This window comes from Phyllostomus discolor, chromosome 11 (genome assembly GCF_004126475.2).
Source record: "Phyllostomus discolor isolate MPI-MPIP mPhyDis1 chromosome 11, mPhyDis1.pri.v3, whole genome shotgun sequence".
In the NCBI taxonomy this organism is placed as follows: domain Eukaryota; kingdom Metazoa; phylum Chordata; class Mammalia; order Chiroptera; family Phyllostomidae; genus Phyllostomus; species Phyllostomus discolor.
The window spans coordinates 5,631,139-5,650,422 of NC_040913.2; the positions used below are offsets into that span (position 1 = coordinate 5,631,139).

At 48.6% G+C, this 19,284-nt stretch overlaps 2 protein-coding genes across 2 annotated transcripts in view; both read left to right on the plus strand.

The window, feature by feature from the left end:
• The first annotated feature begins 33 nt into the window (after window positions 1-33).
• NEK3 (NIMA related kinase 3) lies at window positions 34-14,131 on the plus strand. The gene is made up of 15 exons (XM_036011688.1): window positions 34-131; window positions 2,171-2,340; window positions 3,856-3,949; window positions 4,044-4,141; window positions 5,759-5,842; window positions 6,644-6,711; window positions 6,804-6,890; window positions 7,898-7,952; window positions 9,419-9,619; window positions 10,273-10,399; window positions 11,298-11,430; window positions 11,812-11,993; window positions 12,213-12,347; window positions 13,148-13,274; window positions 13,743-14,131. The coding sequence occupies exons 2-15, from the start codon at window positions 2,224-2,226 to the stop codon at window positions 13,822-13,824; spliced, it is 1,590 nt and encodes a 529-aa protein (XP_035867581.1). The 5' UTR covers window positions 34-131; window positions 2,171-2,223; the 3' UTR covers window positions 13,825-14,131.
• A 1,148-nt stretch (window positions 14,132-15,279) lies between these two features.
• The window catches only part of NEK5 (NIMA related kinase 5), a 50,833-nt gene continuing 46,828 nt past the window's right edge, over window positions 15,280-19,284 (plus strand). The window contains 2 exon segments of the mRNA XM_036011222.1: window positions 15,280-16,452; window positions 17,982-18,120. Of these exon segments, the coding sequence (XP_035867115.1) occupies window positions 18,004-18,120 (117 nt within the window). The 5' untranslated portion in view covers window positions 15,280-16,452; window positions 17,982-18,003.

A 19,284-nucleotide genomic window follows, 5' to 3' on the forward strand; every position in this document is an offset into this window, starting at 1 on the left:
AACAGGGCCTCCCGCCCGGCCACGGAGGCTTCCTCGGTTCGCAACCCGAGAGACGACCGAGGGCCCGCCCCGCGGAAGCGCGCCAGGCCAGGCGCGGGGGCGGAGGGACCCCTGGAGTCGCGGGGAGGCCCGTGAGCGATCAGGTTTGGGCAGGTGGCCCCTGGAGGGCGTGGCGCCACGTGGGGCTGGGGGCGCAGCGTGGCGGGGAGACGCGGCGGTGTCCACGCGGCGCGGGGTCGGGGCGCGGGGGAGATACGCTCCGCGAGCGCTCGTAGGTGCCGGGAGGGGGCGCTGCCCGGGGACCCGGGAGCAGAGGTTTGGTCACAGGTGAACTGGCGGACTGGTCTCCTGCGGTCACCCCGCGCGCACCTTCCCGACCTCCCCTGTGTCTCAGCGGGGATCCCACTTGTGGCCCTGGCAGCTCACTATTAGTTTCTGCTGGGCCTGGGGACGCGAGGAGACACTTGTCACATTCAGAGTGTATTCAAGTCTCTTCGGATCCTATGGGCGTGTGGGCCGAGAGCCCAGCTGTGGTTTTCAGTGTCGGTGGTTCCTGATTGATCAGTTCTGTCCCTTACACAGAACAAAGGCCGGGAGAGGAACAGAAGAGGAATATGGGGAGACTGGGCCTCCTTGTTAAATCGGGTCATGAATACCAGGGGTCACTTACAATAGTGGCAAAAAACTTTTTTCCACCAGGTTCCTAAATACACAGAAAGACCTAACTGTCCTTGCCAGGTGGCCTTGCAGACAATGCAACTGACTTGGTTCAGTGGAGACATTATTTCTAGGTTGCCTGGTAATTCTATGACTGACAGGAGGACAGACGGAGGTTTACAGGTGGCCATGCCACAGGTTGTGGTGTGTCGTCTTTGCTTTACCTGCTTTGCTGTCTGTGCCTCGTCATTCCTTGTGGTGTGATTTTTAATAAAATGAAACACTACAAGTTAGCTTTCTGAAAAATGAAGTAAATTCTTCATCCAGTGTTTTTTATGGAATGAAAAAAACCCCACCTTTGAAGGTTTCAGTGATAATAATAGCTGTGGTTTATTTGGGACCTTCTGTGTACAAAAGTATTAGGAACTTTCTGTTCTTATAGTTATGTATTAACCCGTCCAACTAGCTGCTTCATCCTGGATGTGTAGAAGGGGAGACTGAAGTTCAAAGACTGTGTTTAATGTCTCTTCTCAGTCCCAGGCACCTCCAACTCGAGCTGCCGGTCCCCATCCCTGACACATCCCCAGTGCCGACAAAATCAAACAAAAACCACGCACACCACCATTGCGGCTTTCCTCTCTTTGGGGGAATGACACCATTATCAACTCAGTTTGCACCAGGAACCCGGGAGTCCATCTTGTCTGCCTCTCCCTCCTTGCCCTCCACAGATTTACCGCCAACAATCTTGCCAATTCTCCGTGCACGTTTCCTTCCTATTTTCTTTATCCCCGTCGCCCCCACCCTGTTCCATTCCGTCGCCGTTTCCCTACCTTTTCTGTCGGCGTGTCCGCCCTGGCCCTCCCCACCTCCTTCCCCGTCCAGTCCATTCACGCCGCAGCCAGGGCGAGGGATTGTTCTAACACGCAGGCAGGACTGTGTTGCTGTCTCGGGTAAAACCCTTCAGAGACAGCCCTTTGGTTACCCCAAGGATAAATCCAGCAACCTGAACTTGACTTACCATGGCCTTCGCACAGGCCCTGTCTGCTTCACTAGCCTGTTCCCGTCTTCTCTGAACTCCTTGAACTGAACGCCGTCTCTTCTGCCCTTAAACACTTGGTTCCCTTTGACTCCATCACTCTCTGCCCGCTCTCTGCCTCCACAGCTTCCATTTGTCTTGAGCCTCCAGCTCAAATGCCATTTTCCTCACTCCCCTGGACACACTTCTGCTGGCTGCCAGCCTAGCTCTCCCTGTGAGGCTCCGCACCCTCCATCTGTTGAGACCTGGGGTCCGTCTGCAGTGGGGCGCCTGTGGTGGCAGGGATGACTGACGACAGACTCACGCAGGATAATAAATAAAACCTGGTGCAGGCTCCCAATATCAGGCCGTTGAGTGGATAAAGGAACAGGTTGTCCTGCTGGTTGTCCTGCCATGGTGGTGATGAGAGACACTGTGGACGAATTCTGCCTCTTGAAGATGAATGTGACTCTCTGACGTTTCTGTTTTGGAATCTAGTTTGCGGGAGCCCGTGGTGACTGGAAGAGGAGCCGGCCGCGTGGGCGCCCAGCATGGATGGCTACACTGTCCTGCGTGTGATCGGGGAGGGATCCTTTGGCCGAGCCCTTTTGGTTCAGCAGGAAAGCAGCCCTCGGACGTTTGCCATGAAGGAAATCAGGCTTCCCAAGGTCGTTGCTAAAGACATTAGCTCGTGTTGAACACGTGCAGGCGATTGGTGGAAGAGAGCGAGTTCCTGAGAGTTAACGTGGGGTTGCTCCTCGGTGCAAAAGATGGAACGGGTTGGCCCCCTGGGTGTGCAAGGCCCTGATATATTTCGAGTGGCTCTTGGGATATTGTAATTAACAAAAGGGGAGGAAAATAGGCAAAGGTGACAACTGCTGTTTATCTCAACGAGAGTAATTTGTAACAACTGCTAATTTCATATGCCTAAGGGTATATGGAATCTTTGCCAAAAACAACTCAGGTGCAGTATTTTTTTTAAATCCTCACCTGAGGATATGTTTTTATTGATCTTAGAGAGTGAAAGAGAGAGAGAGAGAGAAAGATTGATCAGTTGCCTCCTGTATGAGTAGACACCCCAACCGGGGATCGAGCTCACAACCTAGATATGTGCCCACACCGGGAATCGAACCTGCAACCTTTTGTTGTATGGGATGATGCTCCAACCAACTGAGCCACCCAGCCAGGGCAACTCAGGTGCAATATTAATGAAAAAGGAACGTAAAAGTACAATGAACAGCAAAGACCTCAAATGCTACCGTTTGGTATCAGGGAAGCTATTCAGCCATTTCATTTACAGGTCTCATTTCCGTGTATGATGAAGAAGGTGATGGTTTATCACTATTTGTCACTCTGTGTCATAGTTGTTATAGGAAAGAATCCATGCCAATGGGAGCTGCTTAATACTGTTTTGATCAATTAAAAAAATACATTTTAATATACTAAAATCCCAAAGTGCTATTTTTCCCCCTACCACATTCTTGACCTTGTTTAGTGGTTCTCAAACTTGAGTGGGCATCCGACCCACCTGGAGGATTGGTTAAAATCCAGATTGCTGAGCCTCACTGCCCACCCCCCGCCCCTCGTTTCCACTTGAGGAGGTCTGGGTGGGCCCATGAATTTGCATTTATAATAAGTTACCAGTTGGTGTCGATGTCGCTGGTCGGAGAACGCTTGTTTCCTAAGTGGAAGGTAAATCAGTATTTCATCCTCACGCAGTACATTAGGGGGTAGACAGTTTGGGGAACTTGCTTTGTGTGGGGTCTTTGCCCATCTCTGCTATAGTAATACACCAATACAGTCTCTTTTTTGTTTGTTTAAATCTGGGCCAGTGGACAAAGTGATGCAGATGGTTACAACATGGAACCTCTGGTTGCTCTTTAAGGATATACTGTTGTTAATGGCACACCGGCTCTCCAAATCAGAGTGTGTCTAGGCTGATGTTAAAACTAGTCTATGTCTCTAATTATAAGGCTGCATCAGCTGAAGTGCACAAAAAATAGCCACAGCTGAAAAATCGCTACATGCTGTCTCTTAGAGTTTGGTAAACCTAAGTGGGGTCAGAGTGCGGGGCTGTAAAACTGTCTGGCACTGAAGTACTGTATAAACCCTGCTGTTCGTCGGGAAGTGGTCTGCTTTCCGATGAAGCATTCCGTTTGCACTGACTTAAAATCTCCTTCTAGTCTTCCTCTGAGACACAGAATTCCCGGAAGGAGGCTGTTCTGTTAGCCAAAATGAAACACCCCAACGTCGTGGCCTTTGAAGAATCATTTGAAGGTAAAGAGGAACCCCCCGCCCCGCCCATACGTGCGTGTTGGCACTTGGTTTAGGGCCCCTACAGTTTCCTAAGGAGCCCCCCCGTGTTTCCTAGCTGAAGGACACCTCTACATCGTGATGGAGTATTGTGATGGAGGGGACCTCCTGCAGAAGATTAAGCATCAGAAGGGAAGGCTGTTTCCTGAGGATACGGTAAGAGGCTGGCTGACACGGTTTTCCCTCAAGATTGGGAAGCGGTGTGTGTCTCGTGAGACCCGTGTAAGTTAGCATGGCAGCGTTGACGTCTGAGGACTTGACCCGCCGGGGAGAAAGGCCTCGTTTCTGTGTCCGTGGTTCCTGCCGTCAGTCGGATGTGGCTGCCGGAGGGGTGTTCAGGACATAAAGTAGGTAAAAGTTTACCAAGTATCGAGGAGTAAAAAGTCCATGTTTAGAAGACTTTAAAAGTTGTATTACTCCTATTTTGTGCTAGATATTTAAATTTTTTATTTTTGTTGTATTTCAAGTTTATTTTTTTAAAGATTTTATTTATTGCCCTGGCTGGCATAGCTCAGTGGATTGAGCGTGGGCTGCAAACCAAAGCATCACAGGTTCGATTCCCAGTCAGGGTACATGTCTGGGTTGCAGGCCATGGCCCCCAGCAACCGCACATGGATGTTTCTCTCTCTCTCTCTCTCTCTGTCTCCCTCCCTTCCCTCTCTAAAAATAAATAAATAAATAAATCTTTTAAAAAATATTTATTTCTGTTCAGAAAGAGGAGAAGGGAGGGAGAGAGAGTGGGGTGGGGAGAGAGAAACAGCAATCTGTTGCCTCTTGCACACCCCCAGTCTGGGACTGGCCCAGCCCAGGCATGTGCCCTGACTGGGAATCGAACTCATAACTTTCCGGTTTGGGGGACAACGCCCAGTCCACTGAGCCACACCAGTCAGGGCTCAGGTGTATTTAAAGTTTAGAGGCAGATGAATTTGTTTTTTATTTCCAGATCACGAAAAAAAGGAAGCCCACATTTGTGTTCCTTGGGAGTGTCTACTCTCCGTCTTCTCCTCTCCAAGTTGACGCGTTTCCTTGAGCCTGGGGCCACTGCCTTTTTAATGGCAGATGGCACGCTAGTATTATTCGAATGAACTGCCGAAGGAAACGAAATACACAGCTTTAATGGGGTTTAGCTTGTTTAGGATGTAAAACTGTATTGGTATACATATTTTTTATTTAGATGTTTTTTTAAAATAGGGGTTCCGTAGCAGGAGGTCAGCATAGGCTTCAACTAGATGAGCCTCCCGAGCAAAAAGGGAAAAAATCAGTCTCACATTGAGTTGTAGGTGCCTGGAAATTCTGGGGATTTGTGAGCAGAACACGGACCTCAAAGGACTGTGCACAGTTGTGATTAAATCATTTAATGGTAACAGAAGAATATTCTGAAAAAGGAAGTGAAAATCTGATGTGATGAAAAAATTGCTCTATAAAATTGTAACAAATTCATTTTTCTAAGTGGTAAACTACCTTTGTGTGTTTAAGAAATACTTTGATTTGGTTGCATACGAGAAATATATAGTGGGAGTTTTTTATTAAAATAAATTGCTGTTTGGATCATACATTAAATGATAAAATGATGAAACGTGGATTTCACAGCTTCTCTGACTTTCTGCAGGTGACACTGAATCTCAGTAGAACTATGTCATTTTTAGGAGTTCTGGGTTTACATTATGTCAAACCCAAGTCAGATAAGGCCTCCAGATGATTCTTTGGAATTTAAGGTTAACATGAACCGGTGTTTGCATTCTTGTGGATTTGCATCTGTTTTTGGTTAAACAGATCCTTAATTGGTTCACACAAATGTGCCTCGGAGTCAACCACATTCACAAGAAGCGTGTGTTGCACAGAGACATCAAGTCCAAGGTCAGTGGAATACATTGGGACTGAAAAGAAAAAACCACCCCAAAACTATATTATTTAGTCTTTTTTCTGATAGTCTATCGATATTTCCTTTCGGGACACTTTTATTTAGCGTAGCAATATTTCTCAACCTACTGCTCACACTAGCCAAACGAGGTACTGCTACCTGAGAAAAAGTCATTCCTTCTCAGCAGTGTTACGGTATGTGTTTCCAGCTCACTCAGCGACCGTTCACCAAGTCCGAATGTTCTAGAAGGAAAATGGCTGAGGTCTGGCCTGCCCCCTGGAGTCAGGATGCTGACACAGGTCCCCGGTCGGTGGATCAGGGTCCGCTCATACCGTCTGCGGCTTGGTTTCCTGATTTCTTTTTTTTTTTTTAAGAAAGTATTTTTTAAAGGTTTTATTTATTTATTTATTTTTTTAGAGAGGGAAGGGAGGGAGAAAGAGAGAGAGAGACATCAATGTGAGGTTGCTGGGGGCCGTGGCCTGCACCCCAGGCATGTGCCCTGACTGGGAATCGAACCTGCGACACTTTGGTTCGCAGCCCGAGCTCAATCCACTGAGCTACGCCAGCCAGGGCAGTTGCCTGATTTCTGATCAGTCACCCGGAATTCCCACGCTGGGGCGTGTGCGGCTGGCGAGAGGCTGCCTCGTCCTTTTGTTGCACTTGGGGACTCAGCCCTGAGCGTTACCAGCACCTCTGCCCTTAGTCTGCACCGGCAGACGGCTTCTCTGGAGACCTCTGCCTCCGGCTCGGCTGGGACGTGAGAGGACGTCCTCTGAGCTCTTCTCTTTTCAACGCAGAATATCTTCCTCACCCAAAATGGAAAAGTGAAACTGGGGGACTTTGGATCCGCCCGTCTCCTGTCCAGGTGCGTACCTCTATTCCGCAGTAGTGGCAGCGGCCCCAGCACCCCTTGCCAGGCACGTCCTGGGCTCATTCTCTGCCTCTCTGTGCTTGTAGTCCCATGGCGTTTGCTTGCTCCTACGTGGGAACGCCTTACTACGTGCCCCCGGAGGTCTGGGAAAACATGCCTTACAACAACAAGAGGTGGGTGCTGTGCCGATTTGGTGCAGGGGTGACGGTTGGGTGACAGGCACTGCAGCCTACACGTGAAGTCTGGTTTTAAAAAAAAAGTACCTGAAAGCAGTGTCAAACCTGAATTCCCGGGCTTCTGGGTGCAATCCTCGTGTCCCGCCTGCGGGAACCGGAGTGGAGAGGAGCTAACTGGGAATGGCGAAGAAAAGGCTACTCGTTTCTAGGGTCAGTGGGAAGTGCATCGCTGGTTCTTACACTTTGCCGATTCCACTTTGAAAAACCCCAGAGTGTAGGCTGCAGCCAAACCATCGAATCGGAATGTCGGGGTGGGAAGCAGGCATCAGTGATTGTCCAGCTTCCAGTCCAACCTGCGGCAACATTTAGGAGACTGGATTATGTCGTTACTATTGACAGGAGCGGATCATCAGCACTTGAGTGGTGGGTTAATTAATCGCAGGAAGATACAGTATGAAGACTTATAATAATTACACATGTTACTTATGCTCTGCATGCCGAACATACTCCGTTGTTCAGAATGTAGCGCTCACTCAGGGCAGAGAGAGTCCCTGGAAGACACGTTTTTGGGTTATGGTAAGGGAGCACGCTGCCCCTTAGAGCCGTCCAGTAGGCTTGTGCCCCAGGTAGATTGCCATCAGGAGGTGCGATCAAAGGCCTGGGCGTAGGCTGCCCCGATGACTTCTACAGCCCTCCCTTCAACTGCGGCAGTCGGGGTCCTCAGAGCGTCCCATCCCTCCTGCACCAAACATGCTGGAATGGCACCTGAGCCGCCCTGATGAGGTGGGGGCAGAGGCTGGGAAGCAGGGAGTTTATCATTAGCATCACTGTTAGTAAGTCCCTAAGCATTAGACAAAAATTACCACATATTTTATTTCAGTAGCTGGGGGTTACTTGCAGTATCCGTTCTCATTAAAGGTCATTTTCCACGTGATAATATCGGACAGTACAAACGTTTTCGTGTGATAACTCATAGCCCACACACTGCTCCTCTCCGTTTCCAGTGACATCTGGTCCCTGGGCTGCACTCTGTACGAGCTCTGCACCCTGAAGCACCCGGTGAGTGTGGCGGGCGCCGTGGAAGGGGCCGCCGCTGGTCAGGTCCGGCTCATCGAGCGCCGTGTGCGCATGCGTCCGCGGACGAATGCGTCGTTTTGATGCGTTTCCGCTGCTTTCATCTTTGCCTTGAGTCACTTCTGGAGCATCAACGAATAGGAAATTTCCAGGATTTAGGTGGGGTTTTTTTGGATTTAGTTTTTTATAGTTCTACATTTAGCTTCCCTTCCCCTCCCTTCCTTTTTTTTTTTTTTTTTGCTAGTCTTCATTTTTTTTTATTTTGGCATAATCTGTATAACTTAAAATTTACCATTTGGACCATTTCCATTGGGAGACTCTAAAAATGCTAGTGCCCAGGCCACACCAGACTAATTAAATTAGCATCTCCGAGGGGTTCCTGGGCATTAGCATTTTTAAAATGGTGATTCCAATGTGCGGCCCAAGTGGAAAACTGTTGTGTGCAAATCGAGTTACTTTTTAAATAAAAGTAACTTTTCCGGCATCTGATTCATGAGTATGGTCTTCATGTCCCTGATTTTTCTTCTTGGTAAACTTTCATATGTGTGTTCTTATTTTTTTTCCAGCAAGAATAAGTACTAAGGAGCAGAGGGCCCTGAAAAAAAATTTTTTTATTTCACATGCAGTTTGTTCTGTCCCCTGTTTTAAGGCAAAAGTGGTTCTTAAGCTTTTAGGCAATACAGAAGAACCCAGGAAAATTGTTAAAAAGCCTCAGGGAGAGCAGAGTCAATCTTATTTTTCATCATTTGTCATTTGTTGATTTTTCCTTTTTTTACGTCTGCACGTGTATATTTTTATCAATAGGGTACTACACTTGCAAGTCAGAAGGCCAACCTGTTCTCACAGAGGTATCATCCAGGCTGAATCTAATGTTAATTCTAATACATTTATTATCCAGTGAAAACTTTGAAAATGTTACTCTGGTGTGCCACTTGATAGCTGTTGTCCAGTTTCAGAAGTTAGTGGGAGGACAGGACAGGTGAAAAGGGTGTCACAGAGGACGTGTAAAACTGGAAAAGTCTCAAGTTCATTTTGCCTGGAAGCAGGCAGGCCTGGGGACTTCTGGGGAGGAGTGAAGCGAATGGACACTGCTCTGTGTAAGCCCTGAGTATCATCTGACTTTTAAAAAAATCATATATGAGCTTATTTTTTAAAGTGTATGAGAAATATACATCTGCCAAAACCTTGATGATAAGGAATCAAGTACCCACAGACTGCAGTGATGGTAAGACTGTCTCTAGATGGGAAAGCCTTTTACTGGGTACTACTTAAGTTTTTTATTTTCTTCTGAACCACCGTAAGATGTTGAATAGTATCCTAAGAAAAATAACCGGGCGGCAGATCACATTTATAACATTAGAGTGATTCCTGTGAACTCAGTTCAGCCGGTGTGTTCTTATTTCCATCCTCCTTCCTTGCATCTGCTCTTACAGTTCAATTTTACTTTTTAGTTTCAGGCAAAGAGTTGGAAAAGCCTTATCCTCAAAGTATGTCAGGGGTCCGTGAGCCCGCTGCCATCCCATTATTCCTATGAGCTTCAGCATCTCATCAAGCAGATGTTCAAAAGGAGCCCCGCCCACCGCCCCTCCGCCACCACACTCCTCTCCAGCTGCGCAGTGGCCCGGCGCATCCCAAAGTGCCTCACCCCGGAGGTAGGCTTGCTTGCTACGTGCTGGGTGGCCCGGGTGCGGGTCCCAGGTGTCTGGGTGACCTGGGTGCGGGTCCCAGATGTCTGGGAAAGTGGTTCATTCTCTTTTAAACACAATCACATTATTGATACGTGTTTGTAAAAACGCAGATGCAGAGTGTATAACAAAAACATAAAACGTTAAAAGGTCCTTTTCCAGCCCTGGCTGGAGTAGCTCAGTGGATTGAGCGTGGGCTGCGGACCAAAGTGTCGCAGGTTCGATTCCCAGTCAGGGCACATGCCTGGGTTGCAGACCACGGTTCCCAGCAACCGCACATTGATGTTTCTCTCTCTCTCTCTTCCTCCCTCCCTTCCCTCTCTAAAAATAAATAAATAAAATCTTTAAGAAGGTCCTTTTCCACTTCCCTTCCACAGGGCCCTTCCTCACATGTAATCACAGGTATAGTTTTGCATATCCTGTCAGGGTTTTTCCTGGACATGTATAAGTGTCTGTTGGTCTGTGTGTCCAGATTCTACAGTACGTATTTTAAATGGCATTTTTACTCTTCAGCGGTGAATATTATTGTGGGGAAGGATGTTGGTGATTCAGTGTTGTGGCGAGTCTAAAGAAAAGGGTGTCTATCGCACATCTTTAAATTCTCTGCTTTCCGTTTTTAGATCATCGCAGAATATGGTGAGCAGGTGTTAGAAGAAACCAAGAAATCTAAGCATAGCATATCACGAAAGAAGGGTAAGAATTTTGGAAAGCTTTTTCTTTTTTTTAAATTAAGTGTTCTTCTGAAATGTAGTGTAACATAAAAGAAACATGTAGTTTACACATGATTAGAGACATTTTTCAGAAATCCCCCTCAGATCAAAAACCATTTTTTGTTACCGAGGACATAGTTCTGTACTGGGTCTTCCACATTTAGTTTGCCAGGGGTCAGAAAGCTTGGTGTGGAGACTTTAGCGATGTGGAGATTGTTCTCGATGTGGAGATTGTTCTCCGTGTCATTATTAGTGCTACGTTTACTTTGGTATGTTACAGGCAGTTAGAAGGCTTCTATGGGCTAGCCTAGGAATGTAGCTATGGAAACACACTATCAATCTTATCCGAAATTGTATCCCCAAGTTTCCAGAGAACCATCTTGTAAAGAAAATTTTTATTTTGTATTTTTTAAAAGATTTTATTTATTTATTTTTAGAGAGGGAAGGGAGGGAGAAAGAGAGAGAGAGAGAAACATCAATGTGCGGTTGCTGGAGGTCATGGCCTGCAACCCAGGCACGTGCCCTGACTGGGAATTGAACCTGCGACACTTTGGTTCACAGCCCACACTCAATCCACTGAGCTTCGCCAGCGAGGGCTTGTAAAGAAAATTTTTAAAACAAGCTTTTACGACAATTGGAACTGGTCACATGCTAGCTGCCCGGAAGTTCATATGCATCTCCAGGCAGTCCTGAGCCCATTCCTAATGGGACGCTTTGTCTCCTTGGAAGTTGTCATCTCTGAATGTTTTCAAAGTTCTTTCTGTCCTTCGTCACTTGTCATTCGTGACTCAGACCTTCCACTTGGAAAGATCCAGCAAAGGCAGTGGTTATGACCCGAATAAGAGGGAAGGGTTAAGGGGTACAGAAGGTCACCCACGGAAGGGGCGTGCTGTGGAGCACCCACTGTTTGGTGACCATTCCCTTGTGCCACGCAGTACAAGAGTCACTTTCACAGCCGACTGTCGTCTTCAAGTTAAACATTCAGTGCTGTTTTTGGGAGAATGTGAACCTCTCTAGGGGTGTCAGCCCTCAGTCTTGTAACTCCGCCCTTTCCCCATGGCGTGCCAGGTAGCCCGTGACCTTGGTTTCGCTCATCCAGTATTTTAGTTCAGGAATGTCTTATTTACCCGTAAAAACAGAGAGAGAGGTGTGGAATCATAAGAGCCTTCAGGAAAACTAGCGTTTGTTAGGCACCTCACCGTGAGAAGCGTGGCGTTCCGTGTGTGTCTGAGTCTCTCGGGGCTTCCTTCTTTTCCAGTGTGTGACATGGAAAGACACGCATGTGATTCTTAGACACTCACCGTAATGATTCGTTTTGCCTTTTCATCTGGATCTTTTCTTCATTTCCTTGACTGCGTAGACTGACTCGAAGAGCAGTGTTGTCCGGTCTGAGTTTGAAAGAGAGAAGCACTAAGTAGTTCGCACGCGGGTGAAGGTGAGCGAATGAAGGACTGTGCTCAGCGTCCCCTTTTGCGTTTTAGGACCCAAGTGCGAGCCCTTGCGGCCGAGGAAAGCCGGCCCAGCAAGTCCTCCCCGGCGCCAGTGGGAGAGAACCGCACCCGCGGCCGCGCTCGCCGCTCTGGGGGCTGCCTCCATCCTCGCCTCCAGCTTCCCCGCAGAGGACGACAGAGGTCAGGGGTCCGACTGTCATTTTCCAGTCTTGGTGTAATGGGCTAGGGGTTATCTCTTTTTTGGTACCACCCTGTGAAGGACACCTGGCGTCACACGGGTGAGTGAAGTAGGTTGTAGAAGAGAGTGCGATGGAATTCCTTTTGCTTGGAAGGTGATCTGGAAGGTATGTGCTAAAAACCTTTTTTATTTGCCCCTGATGTTTACCTTTTCCCAACCAGGCGGCTCTGTCGTCAAGTACAGTGGAAACAGTGCCCGTAAGCAGTGGCTCAGAGAGCCCCCCGAAACGCTGCTGAACCTCCTGGAGAACGCTGACCTCGGCCTGGCCTTCCGGACGTACACCATACACAGACCAGGTGCTCCGTGTCTGTTGCATATCCGTGCAAACCCTTTGAATTTTTTTTTAAATTGTGGTAAAATCTACATGACATAAAGTGTGCCATTGTGACCACTTTTAAGCATACAGTTCAGGGACCTTGGGGACATGGACAGTGTTGTGCGGCCATCACCGCCTCCTTCTCCAGAACTTTCCCCGTCTTCCCCAAGGACACTCCACCCACCACACGGGAACTCCCCATCCCCCACCCCCCCTCACAGAAGCCCTTTCACTTCCAAGCTATAATGTAACTCATAGGGTCGTATTTTTAGGTTTTTTTGAATGTTTGCTAGCTAGTCGTGAGCTATCATTAGACTTTCCCATAGAACTATGTTACTCCTTTTTGCTCGTGTGTTGCCATATTTTAATAAGCACATGACTGCTTTCTTTGCAGAGTAGCTCAGTTTTTCTGTGCAAATATACTGGCAGCCTCACAGTTCAGACGTCCTCATGGTAACACAGTCATGTGACTACCCAAAGATAACTTTCAGTGCTTTGATATGAGTTCTGACATTCGAGGGTTTTGATTGTATGCTGAATTCCTCCTCTCAAAGGAAGCAGTATGTTTAAATGTAATACACGCACAGCGATGCCTACGGGGCCTGCTTGGTGCCAGGGGCTCTGCCGGGGGCTGGGGGACGCAGGAGACCCCACGGGAGACAGAGAACACAGCGTCGTCCCCTGGCAACCGGCAAGCTTTGCGAGGACTGGAGTCCAGCATGCAGGAAGCAAGTGAAAACTATTTAACCTCCCACGTTTTCTGTCACCGTTCCTCCGAAGGCTCAGAAGGGTTCTTGAAGGGTCCCCTGTCTGAAGAAACGGAAGCGTCAGATCATGTTGACGGGGGCGACGATGCTGTCGTTTGCGATCCGGAGAGGCTCGAGCCTCGACTGGATGAGGAGGACACGTACGTTGCGATGCACCTAGAAAACCTTAGTTGTGTGTGTGTGTGTGTGTGTGTGTGTGAGAGAGAGAGATTTAAACTATGCCTTAATAAGTTCAGGTTTCAGAGGAGCTGGTTGTATTATTTTACATCATAAATGAATCTTCGTACCCTGATCTTTTGTCGGGGATGGGTGACGGGTAACAGTAATTTAACTAAATTCCTGCCTGAGCCCTGTGTGTATCCTGGTTCGGCGTGGGCTTACTACTTTTTAATATATTAGAGTTTTATGTTGAAAATATTGTAGAACCAGTGAAAGAAGTGATCTTTTGGAAGAAATAACTCTTTTCTTTTTCTGTGTTCCATTGCTTTGTGGAACTCATTTTTCAAAAATGTAAATATTGGTATGGTGGTGTTCTGCTTTGAACCCACCAACAAATACTTACTGTGCCCCTAAGCTGGGGGCTTACTGTCCGTGTTGTTTCTTCACAGGGACTTTGAGGAGGAAGATGAGTTCGACTGGGTGTCAGAACTGAAGCAGCGAGCTGGCCGGCCAGGGGCGTCCGATGTCTGATGTCCGATGCCCAAGGAGAGTCCCGTGCCTCAGTCCCACTGAGTGTGTGTTTAAAGCAAGGAATTAATGTCTGGATAATATTCACTCACGGAAGGTAGATTCCCTTGGAAACAGAAAAAAGTGGGGTGTGGGGAGGACTGTGAATATTTAAAACTGTTCCTGATTCGTATTATGAGGTTTGAAAAATCTGCAGTAAGGTGAACTGTGAACTTCTGTGCCACTGAATTTTAGCAAACATTCCATGAGACGATTGAAAGGCATGTCCCATGTTTGAAATGCAAACTCATAAACTCCGCGCTGGGATCACCTGTTTGCTTGCAGTGAATCTCATTTGAGAATGGGGACTTTTGGTTCCTAATTTCTTTTTTTTTTTAAGATTTTATTTATTTATTTTTAGAGAGGGATGGGGGGGGAGAAAAACATCAATGTGCGGTTGCTGGGGGTTATGGCCTGCAACCCAGGCATGTACCCTGGCTGGGAATCGAACCTGCGACACTTTGGTTCGCAGCCCGCGCTCAATCCACTGAGCTATGCCAGCCAGGGCTTCATTCCTAATTTCTTGAAAAAATATTTCTGCAGTAAGTCTTGGGTCTTCTTGAAGAAAGGTCATTATCAGCTCTGTGGTCAGTTTCCCACCGTTGATAAAAAAATCCATCAAAAACATCATGGTATAATTTACAAGGAAAAAGGTGGTTTTCCAAAGGCTGCAGGAACAGGAAAGAGATAGTGCTTCTTACTGGGATAAGCACAGACACTTAAAGCTAGTCCGACTGCAGGGGAGTCGGGTGCGGGGTTCGAACGCTCTGTAAAAGTGAACAGAAGGTACATCTCTACTTCTTCCGCTGGTGCACAAGTCACGTGGGAGGCCTGCGTGAAGGCTGCGCGGTTGTGGTTCGCTGGTCCGATGTCAGAGTTCCAAGTCCTTTTGTGTATCTGACCCAGGGATGTCCACCTCCAAGATCATTTCAGTTCGAAAACATGGAAATCAGGACAAAGACTCCATGTAACAAAGCACAAGGAGGTACTACTGGAAGTTAATGTCCTTGCACAGCTCACTGAGAAATTTAAAAAATTTTGAAAACACATACAGGGTTTTTAAAAAAAATATTTTTATTTTTTGATTTGAGAGAGCGAATATTGATTCGTTGTTCCAGTTCTTGAAGTGTTCACTAGTTGATTCTTGTATGTGCCGTGACCGGGGACCAAATCTGCAAACTTGGCCATCAGGATGCTCTAACCAACCGAGCTCCCTGGCCAGGGCCAGGGATGGAAATTTTGGAAGCAGGAAAACTACGCCATCCAAAGATTCCAGCAGTGAGAATGAGTCCTACCATTCCTTGCAGAGACAAATATCACCGCGAAGCTGGGAGAAGAGACTATGTAAGGACTCTGGCCACGCCCATGAAGGTTGGTGACACCTTCCCCGACGTCCAGTCACACTGACCTCATGTCCACAGCCGCGCTGGATTGCGCCAGCCAGTCCCAGCGTGGCTCCCAAGGCCCGGGTCCTGCCAGATCCGCCTCCTTCATGTTGCCGCCATCTGCTGCTACTCACGCATGTAACCCCGCTAGTGTTTTGTGCCAGCTGTGGTCAAAATTGATTCCTGATTCTTCGAGCGAAGGAGGCTGATCCTCAGAGTTGTTTCCATAGACTGGCTGAGGTGTAGCGGAGTATAAATGCCCCGGCTGGTGGGAAATCTGCCCCGTGTGTGTGGCGTTGGTGGCTGCGGCTGCATCGCGTTGGCAGGGACGAAGGGACATGCTGCATGAGGTCCTAGCCAGCATGCAGTTTGCTGTGGGGTCCTCCACTCCCTCCAGTCATCACAGGAGCGCTGTGATTGGTCATCAGCGCTGTCACTTGTCTGGTAGAAATCCGTGTTTAACTTATCTAAGCCTGACACTGCAGATGACAGATGCGGACAAAGAACCCCTGGACTCAGCTTAAGAAAGAACTGCTGGTCTTTTTCTTCTTTAAAAATAAATGATGGTGAGTTTGAGATTAAAATGGTATTTAGATTCCATTGGCTATGTTTTCCTTGTGTGTTTCTAATGGCTGGAAATGACATCCTTTTCAGCTACTAAACACGTACTGAAACGTTTTAGCAGCTCGCCCTGCCGTCTGCAATGGGGAATGTCGCGGGGAGGGGAGCGTGCTTGCAGGCTACCGGGAGCAGCCAGTTTTGTAAGAGGACCCCACGAGAGGTCTCCAGCCAAGGCCTGAAGAGTAGGACTCCGTTCCAAGTCTCCATCTCGGGACAGCCTTGGAGACCTTGCCCCAGAGACTTCCTGTCTCAGTTGAGCTCATTTGCACAACTGGGCGTCTGCTACCTTGCTCGGTTGTTGCGAACAGCAGAGAGAATCTGTGCAAAGCCGCTGGTGCAGGAGGGGTGTGCTTGCTGCCTGTCAGCAAAGGAGATCCGCTGTGAAGCAACGGGAAGTGACACGGCTGGGTCTTCAAACTTCCTTGCCTCCCACCCCTCTTCCGGGTGGACACTGTGGACCGGCCCTCCCACGCTCGGGTCCTGCGCCCCGCCCACCTTCCCTGGCGCAGCTCCGCCTGGCCGTCTGGAGACTGGGCGCCCCGGGAACCCTGGTCCACCGGACCGCGCCTGTTGCTCCGTGGAGCAGGTATGCAGCGGGCGGGCCACACCTGTCCCTACCTGAGCTGCTCCCCTCTCCCCGGCCCCACCCCCCACCGTGCCCTGGGAGCCCCAGGGACAGGGATGGAGCCCACACTCTGCAGAGGAGCGGTCTTCTGTGCGTCGGTCTCCATGGCAACGCGCGGCGCTCAATTCCCGGGCCCCAAAGAGAGCTCTGGCACCTTCCGGAGTGTTCCTAGAGGAGGAAGATTTTCCCCCGAACCTGGGGTTTTCACCCCCTGGCGCCACCTGGGCGGGAGCAGGAAGTCCGCCAGTTCCCGAGCTGCCGCCCCCGAGTTTTGATTCCCTACCTGCCTGCCTCAAAACTCGGGTGTCGGCAGCCTCGTGGGGTGCCCAGCTGGTGCCCGGGTCCACCCCACCCAATCGTCCCCCCTTCCTGCCCCGACACAAAGTCCTCAGAAACATACCCTGCCTGCTCGGTCAGTTTATAAAAGTCGGCGTTATACCCGAACCGTAGTATTAGGGGAAATTTAAGGAAACAGTTTATAATGAAGTCGCGTTTCCGTCTGCAAATGTTTGGCGCTGCAGCAAGCTCCGCTGGTGGAGCGGGTGATGGTCTCAGCGACCAGGGGCAGTGTGGCCAGTGGATGCGGGGCCTCCCCAAAACGGTGCCCAGTTCTGGGTCAAGTTCCGAACAAAACAAAGCGCAAAGCGCGGGCCAGGCGGCTCAGCCTCCCAATACGCCAAGGTTCCGGGCCCCATTCCCGGTCAGGGCGCTTACGGGAGTCAACCAATGAGTGCATGAGTAGGCGAAGTAAACCATGTCTCTCTCTCTCTCCTTAGAGTCAATAAGTAAAAAAAAAATAATAAAAATTTAAGTGGAATCAAGCCTCGATTTACGTGTAGTTGCATCCCTCTAAAATTCTTAATTACAGCTATGTAAAAAAAAAAAACAACCTTTTCTTTAGATGTAAAATAGAGTTGGGCTCTAGCTGCAGATAGACGGATTTTTCCCACGGACATGGACGTGTGGAAGGCTTTCTCATGTTGTAGGACCGCGGGATAACCCTTTATGGTGCGGACCATCCCCCTGGCATCGCGGAATCTTAGTATCCCGTGCCCCCAACCTCTTCTAAATGCCGCAGCGTTTCTCCATCTCTGGGAAGGGGTGGGGGGTGGGGGGTGGGGGGAAGCCCTCCAAAATTACCAAATGTCCCCTAGGGGGCAGTACTTCCCCACCGAGAAAGGTTGGGCTGTAAAACTACACCGGCAGAAAGACATTCCTGCTTTATGGAGGTGGCGGTGCCAAAGATCGCACCACGGTGTGCCAAAGCTGAGCTGCCACCCAAGTCTGATGATCTCCAACCCACCGGGCAGCTCCGTCTCCCTTTGCTCGTTACCCGTGGCCACTGGGAGACCTATTTGACTATGTACTGGGTGAGGTTGGAAGGAAAGTTTTAGCAAACTGGGTTCTTTTACATTTGAGTGATCAGTTTTCTGACTTTTGTTAATGCATGTGAAAAGTGTGCAAAAGCATTCCATTTCTCTCAATGTCAGGACCCCGCGTGCTCTGGAGACCATGGATAAATACGACGTGATTAAAGTCGTCGGGGAGGGCGCCTTTGGGAAAGCGTACCTGGCCAGAGGGAGATTGGACAGCAAGCCCTGTGTCATAAAAGAGATCAACTGCGCACAGGTACGATCAAGAGGTGAAAATTCCTGTTCACACGCAGTGGCACTCTGAGCTGGCTTTTAATCCAGTACGAAAAGGAAACACATTTTTTGTTGTAATGTTTTTATTGTTGTTCAGTTACAGTTGTTCCTGTTTTCCCCCCATTACTCTCCCCTGCCCTACCTACCCCCCACCTCCCACAATTTTTGTTGTTTTGTTTTTAAAAGTATTAATGCGCTGACTCTTGCTCACTCAACCTCCTAAATCCATTATCCAAATGGCAACCCATGATCGTATTGGAGGGGAAAAAAGGATGAAAGAATAAGAAGAAAAGAGTTTGTATCACCCCGGCTCCCATGATGCTCCCTATGAGGCACACTCGTGTCTGCGGCTGACTTTTCTGTGTTGCCCTGGGGCGATGCACTTTCTCTGTCTTATCTCTTTTATTATTATTATTATTATTGCTTTATTTTTGTTGTTTACGCTACCACAGATGTCCCCATCCCCCCCTCTGCCCATTTCTGTGTCCCCCTCCCCACCCTTGAGTTATCACATGTTCTTCGGCTAATCCCTTTACCTTTTCTCATCCCTCCCCCTCTCCCACCTCCCCACTTGCAGCTGTCAGTCCGTTCCATGTGTCTGTGCCTCTGTTCTGTTTGTTCATCCGTGTATTTTGCTCATTAGATTCCACGTATAAGTGAGATCATATGGTATTTGTCTTTCACCAACTGGCTTATTTCCCTTAGCATAATGTTTTCCAGACCCATCCATGCTCTCACGAAAGGTAAGATTTCCTGCTCTTTTGTGGCCAAGTAGTAGTAGTCCACTGTATAAATGTACCTTGGCTTTTTTACCCACTCATCTACTGATGGGCACTTAGAATGTTTCCAGATCTTGGCTATTGTAAATAACACTGCAATAAACATAGGGGTGCTTATGTTCTTTTGAATTGGTGTTTTGGGGTTCTTAGGATATATTCCCAGAAGTGGGATGGCTGGGTCATAAAGCAATTCCATTTTTAATTTTTTGAAGTAACTCCACACTGCTTCCCACAGGGGCTGCCCCAGTCTGCACTCCCACCAACAGTGCACGAGGGTCCCCTTTCTCCACAGCCTCGCCAGCACTTGTTGTTTGCTGATTTATTGATGGTAGCCATTCTGACAGGTGTGGGGTGGCATCTTGTTGTGG

What these genes read in the sequence shown, in the direction of transcription:
- NEK3 (XM_036011688.1), top strand. Translation starts at nt 2,224, where the DNA reads ATGGATGGCTACACTGTCCTGCGTGTGATCGGGGAGGGATCCTTTGGC. An exon ending in GGCTGTTTCCTGAGGATACG is followed by an intron (nt 4,142 to 5,758) that starts GTAAGAGGCTGG and finishes TTGGTTAAACAG; the next exon opens with ATCCTTAATTGGTTCACACA. An exon ending in ATTAAGTGTTCTTCTGAAAT is followed by an intron (nt 10,400 to 11,297) that starts GTAGTGTAACAT and finishes TGTGCCACGCAG; the next exon opens with TACAAGAGTCACTTTCACAG.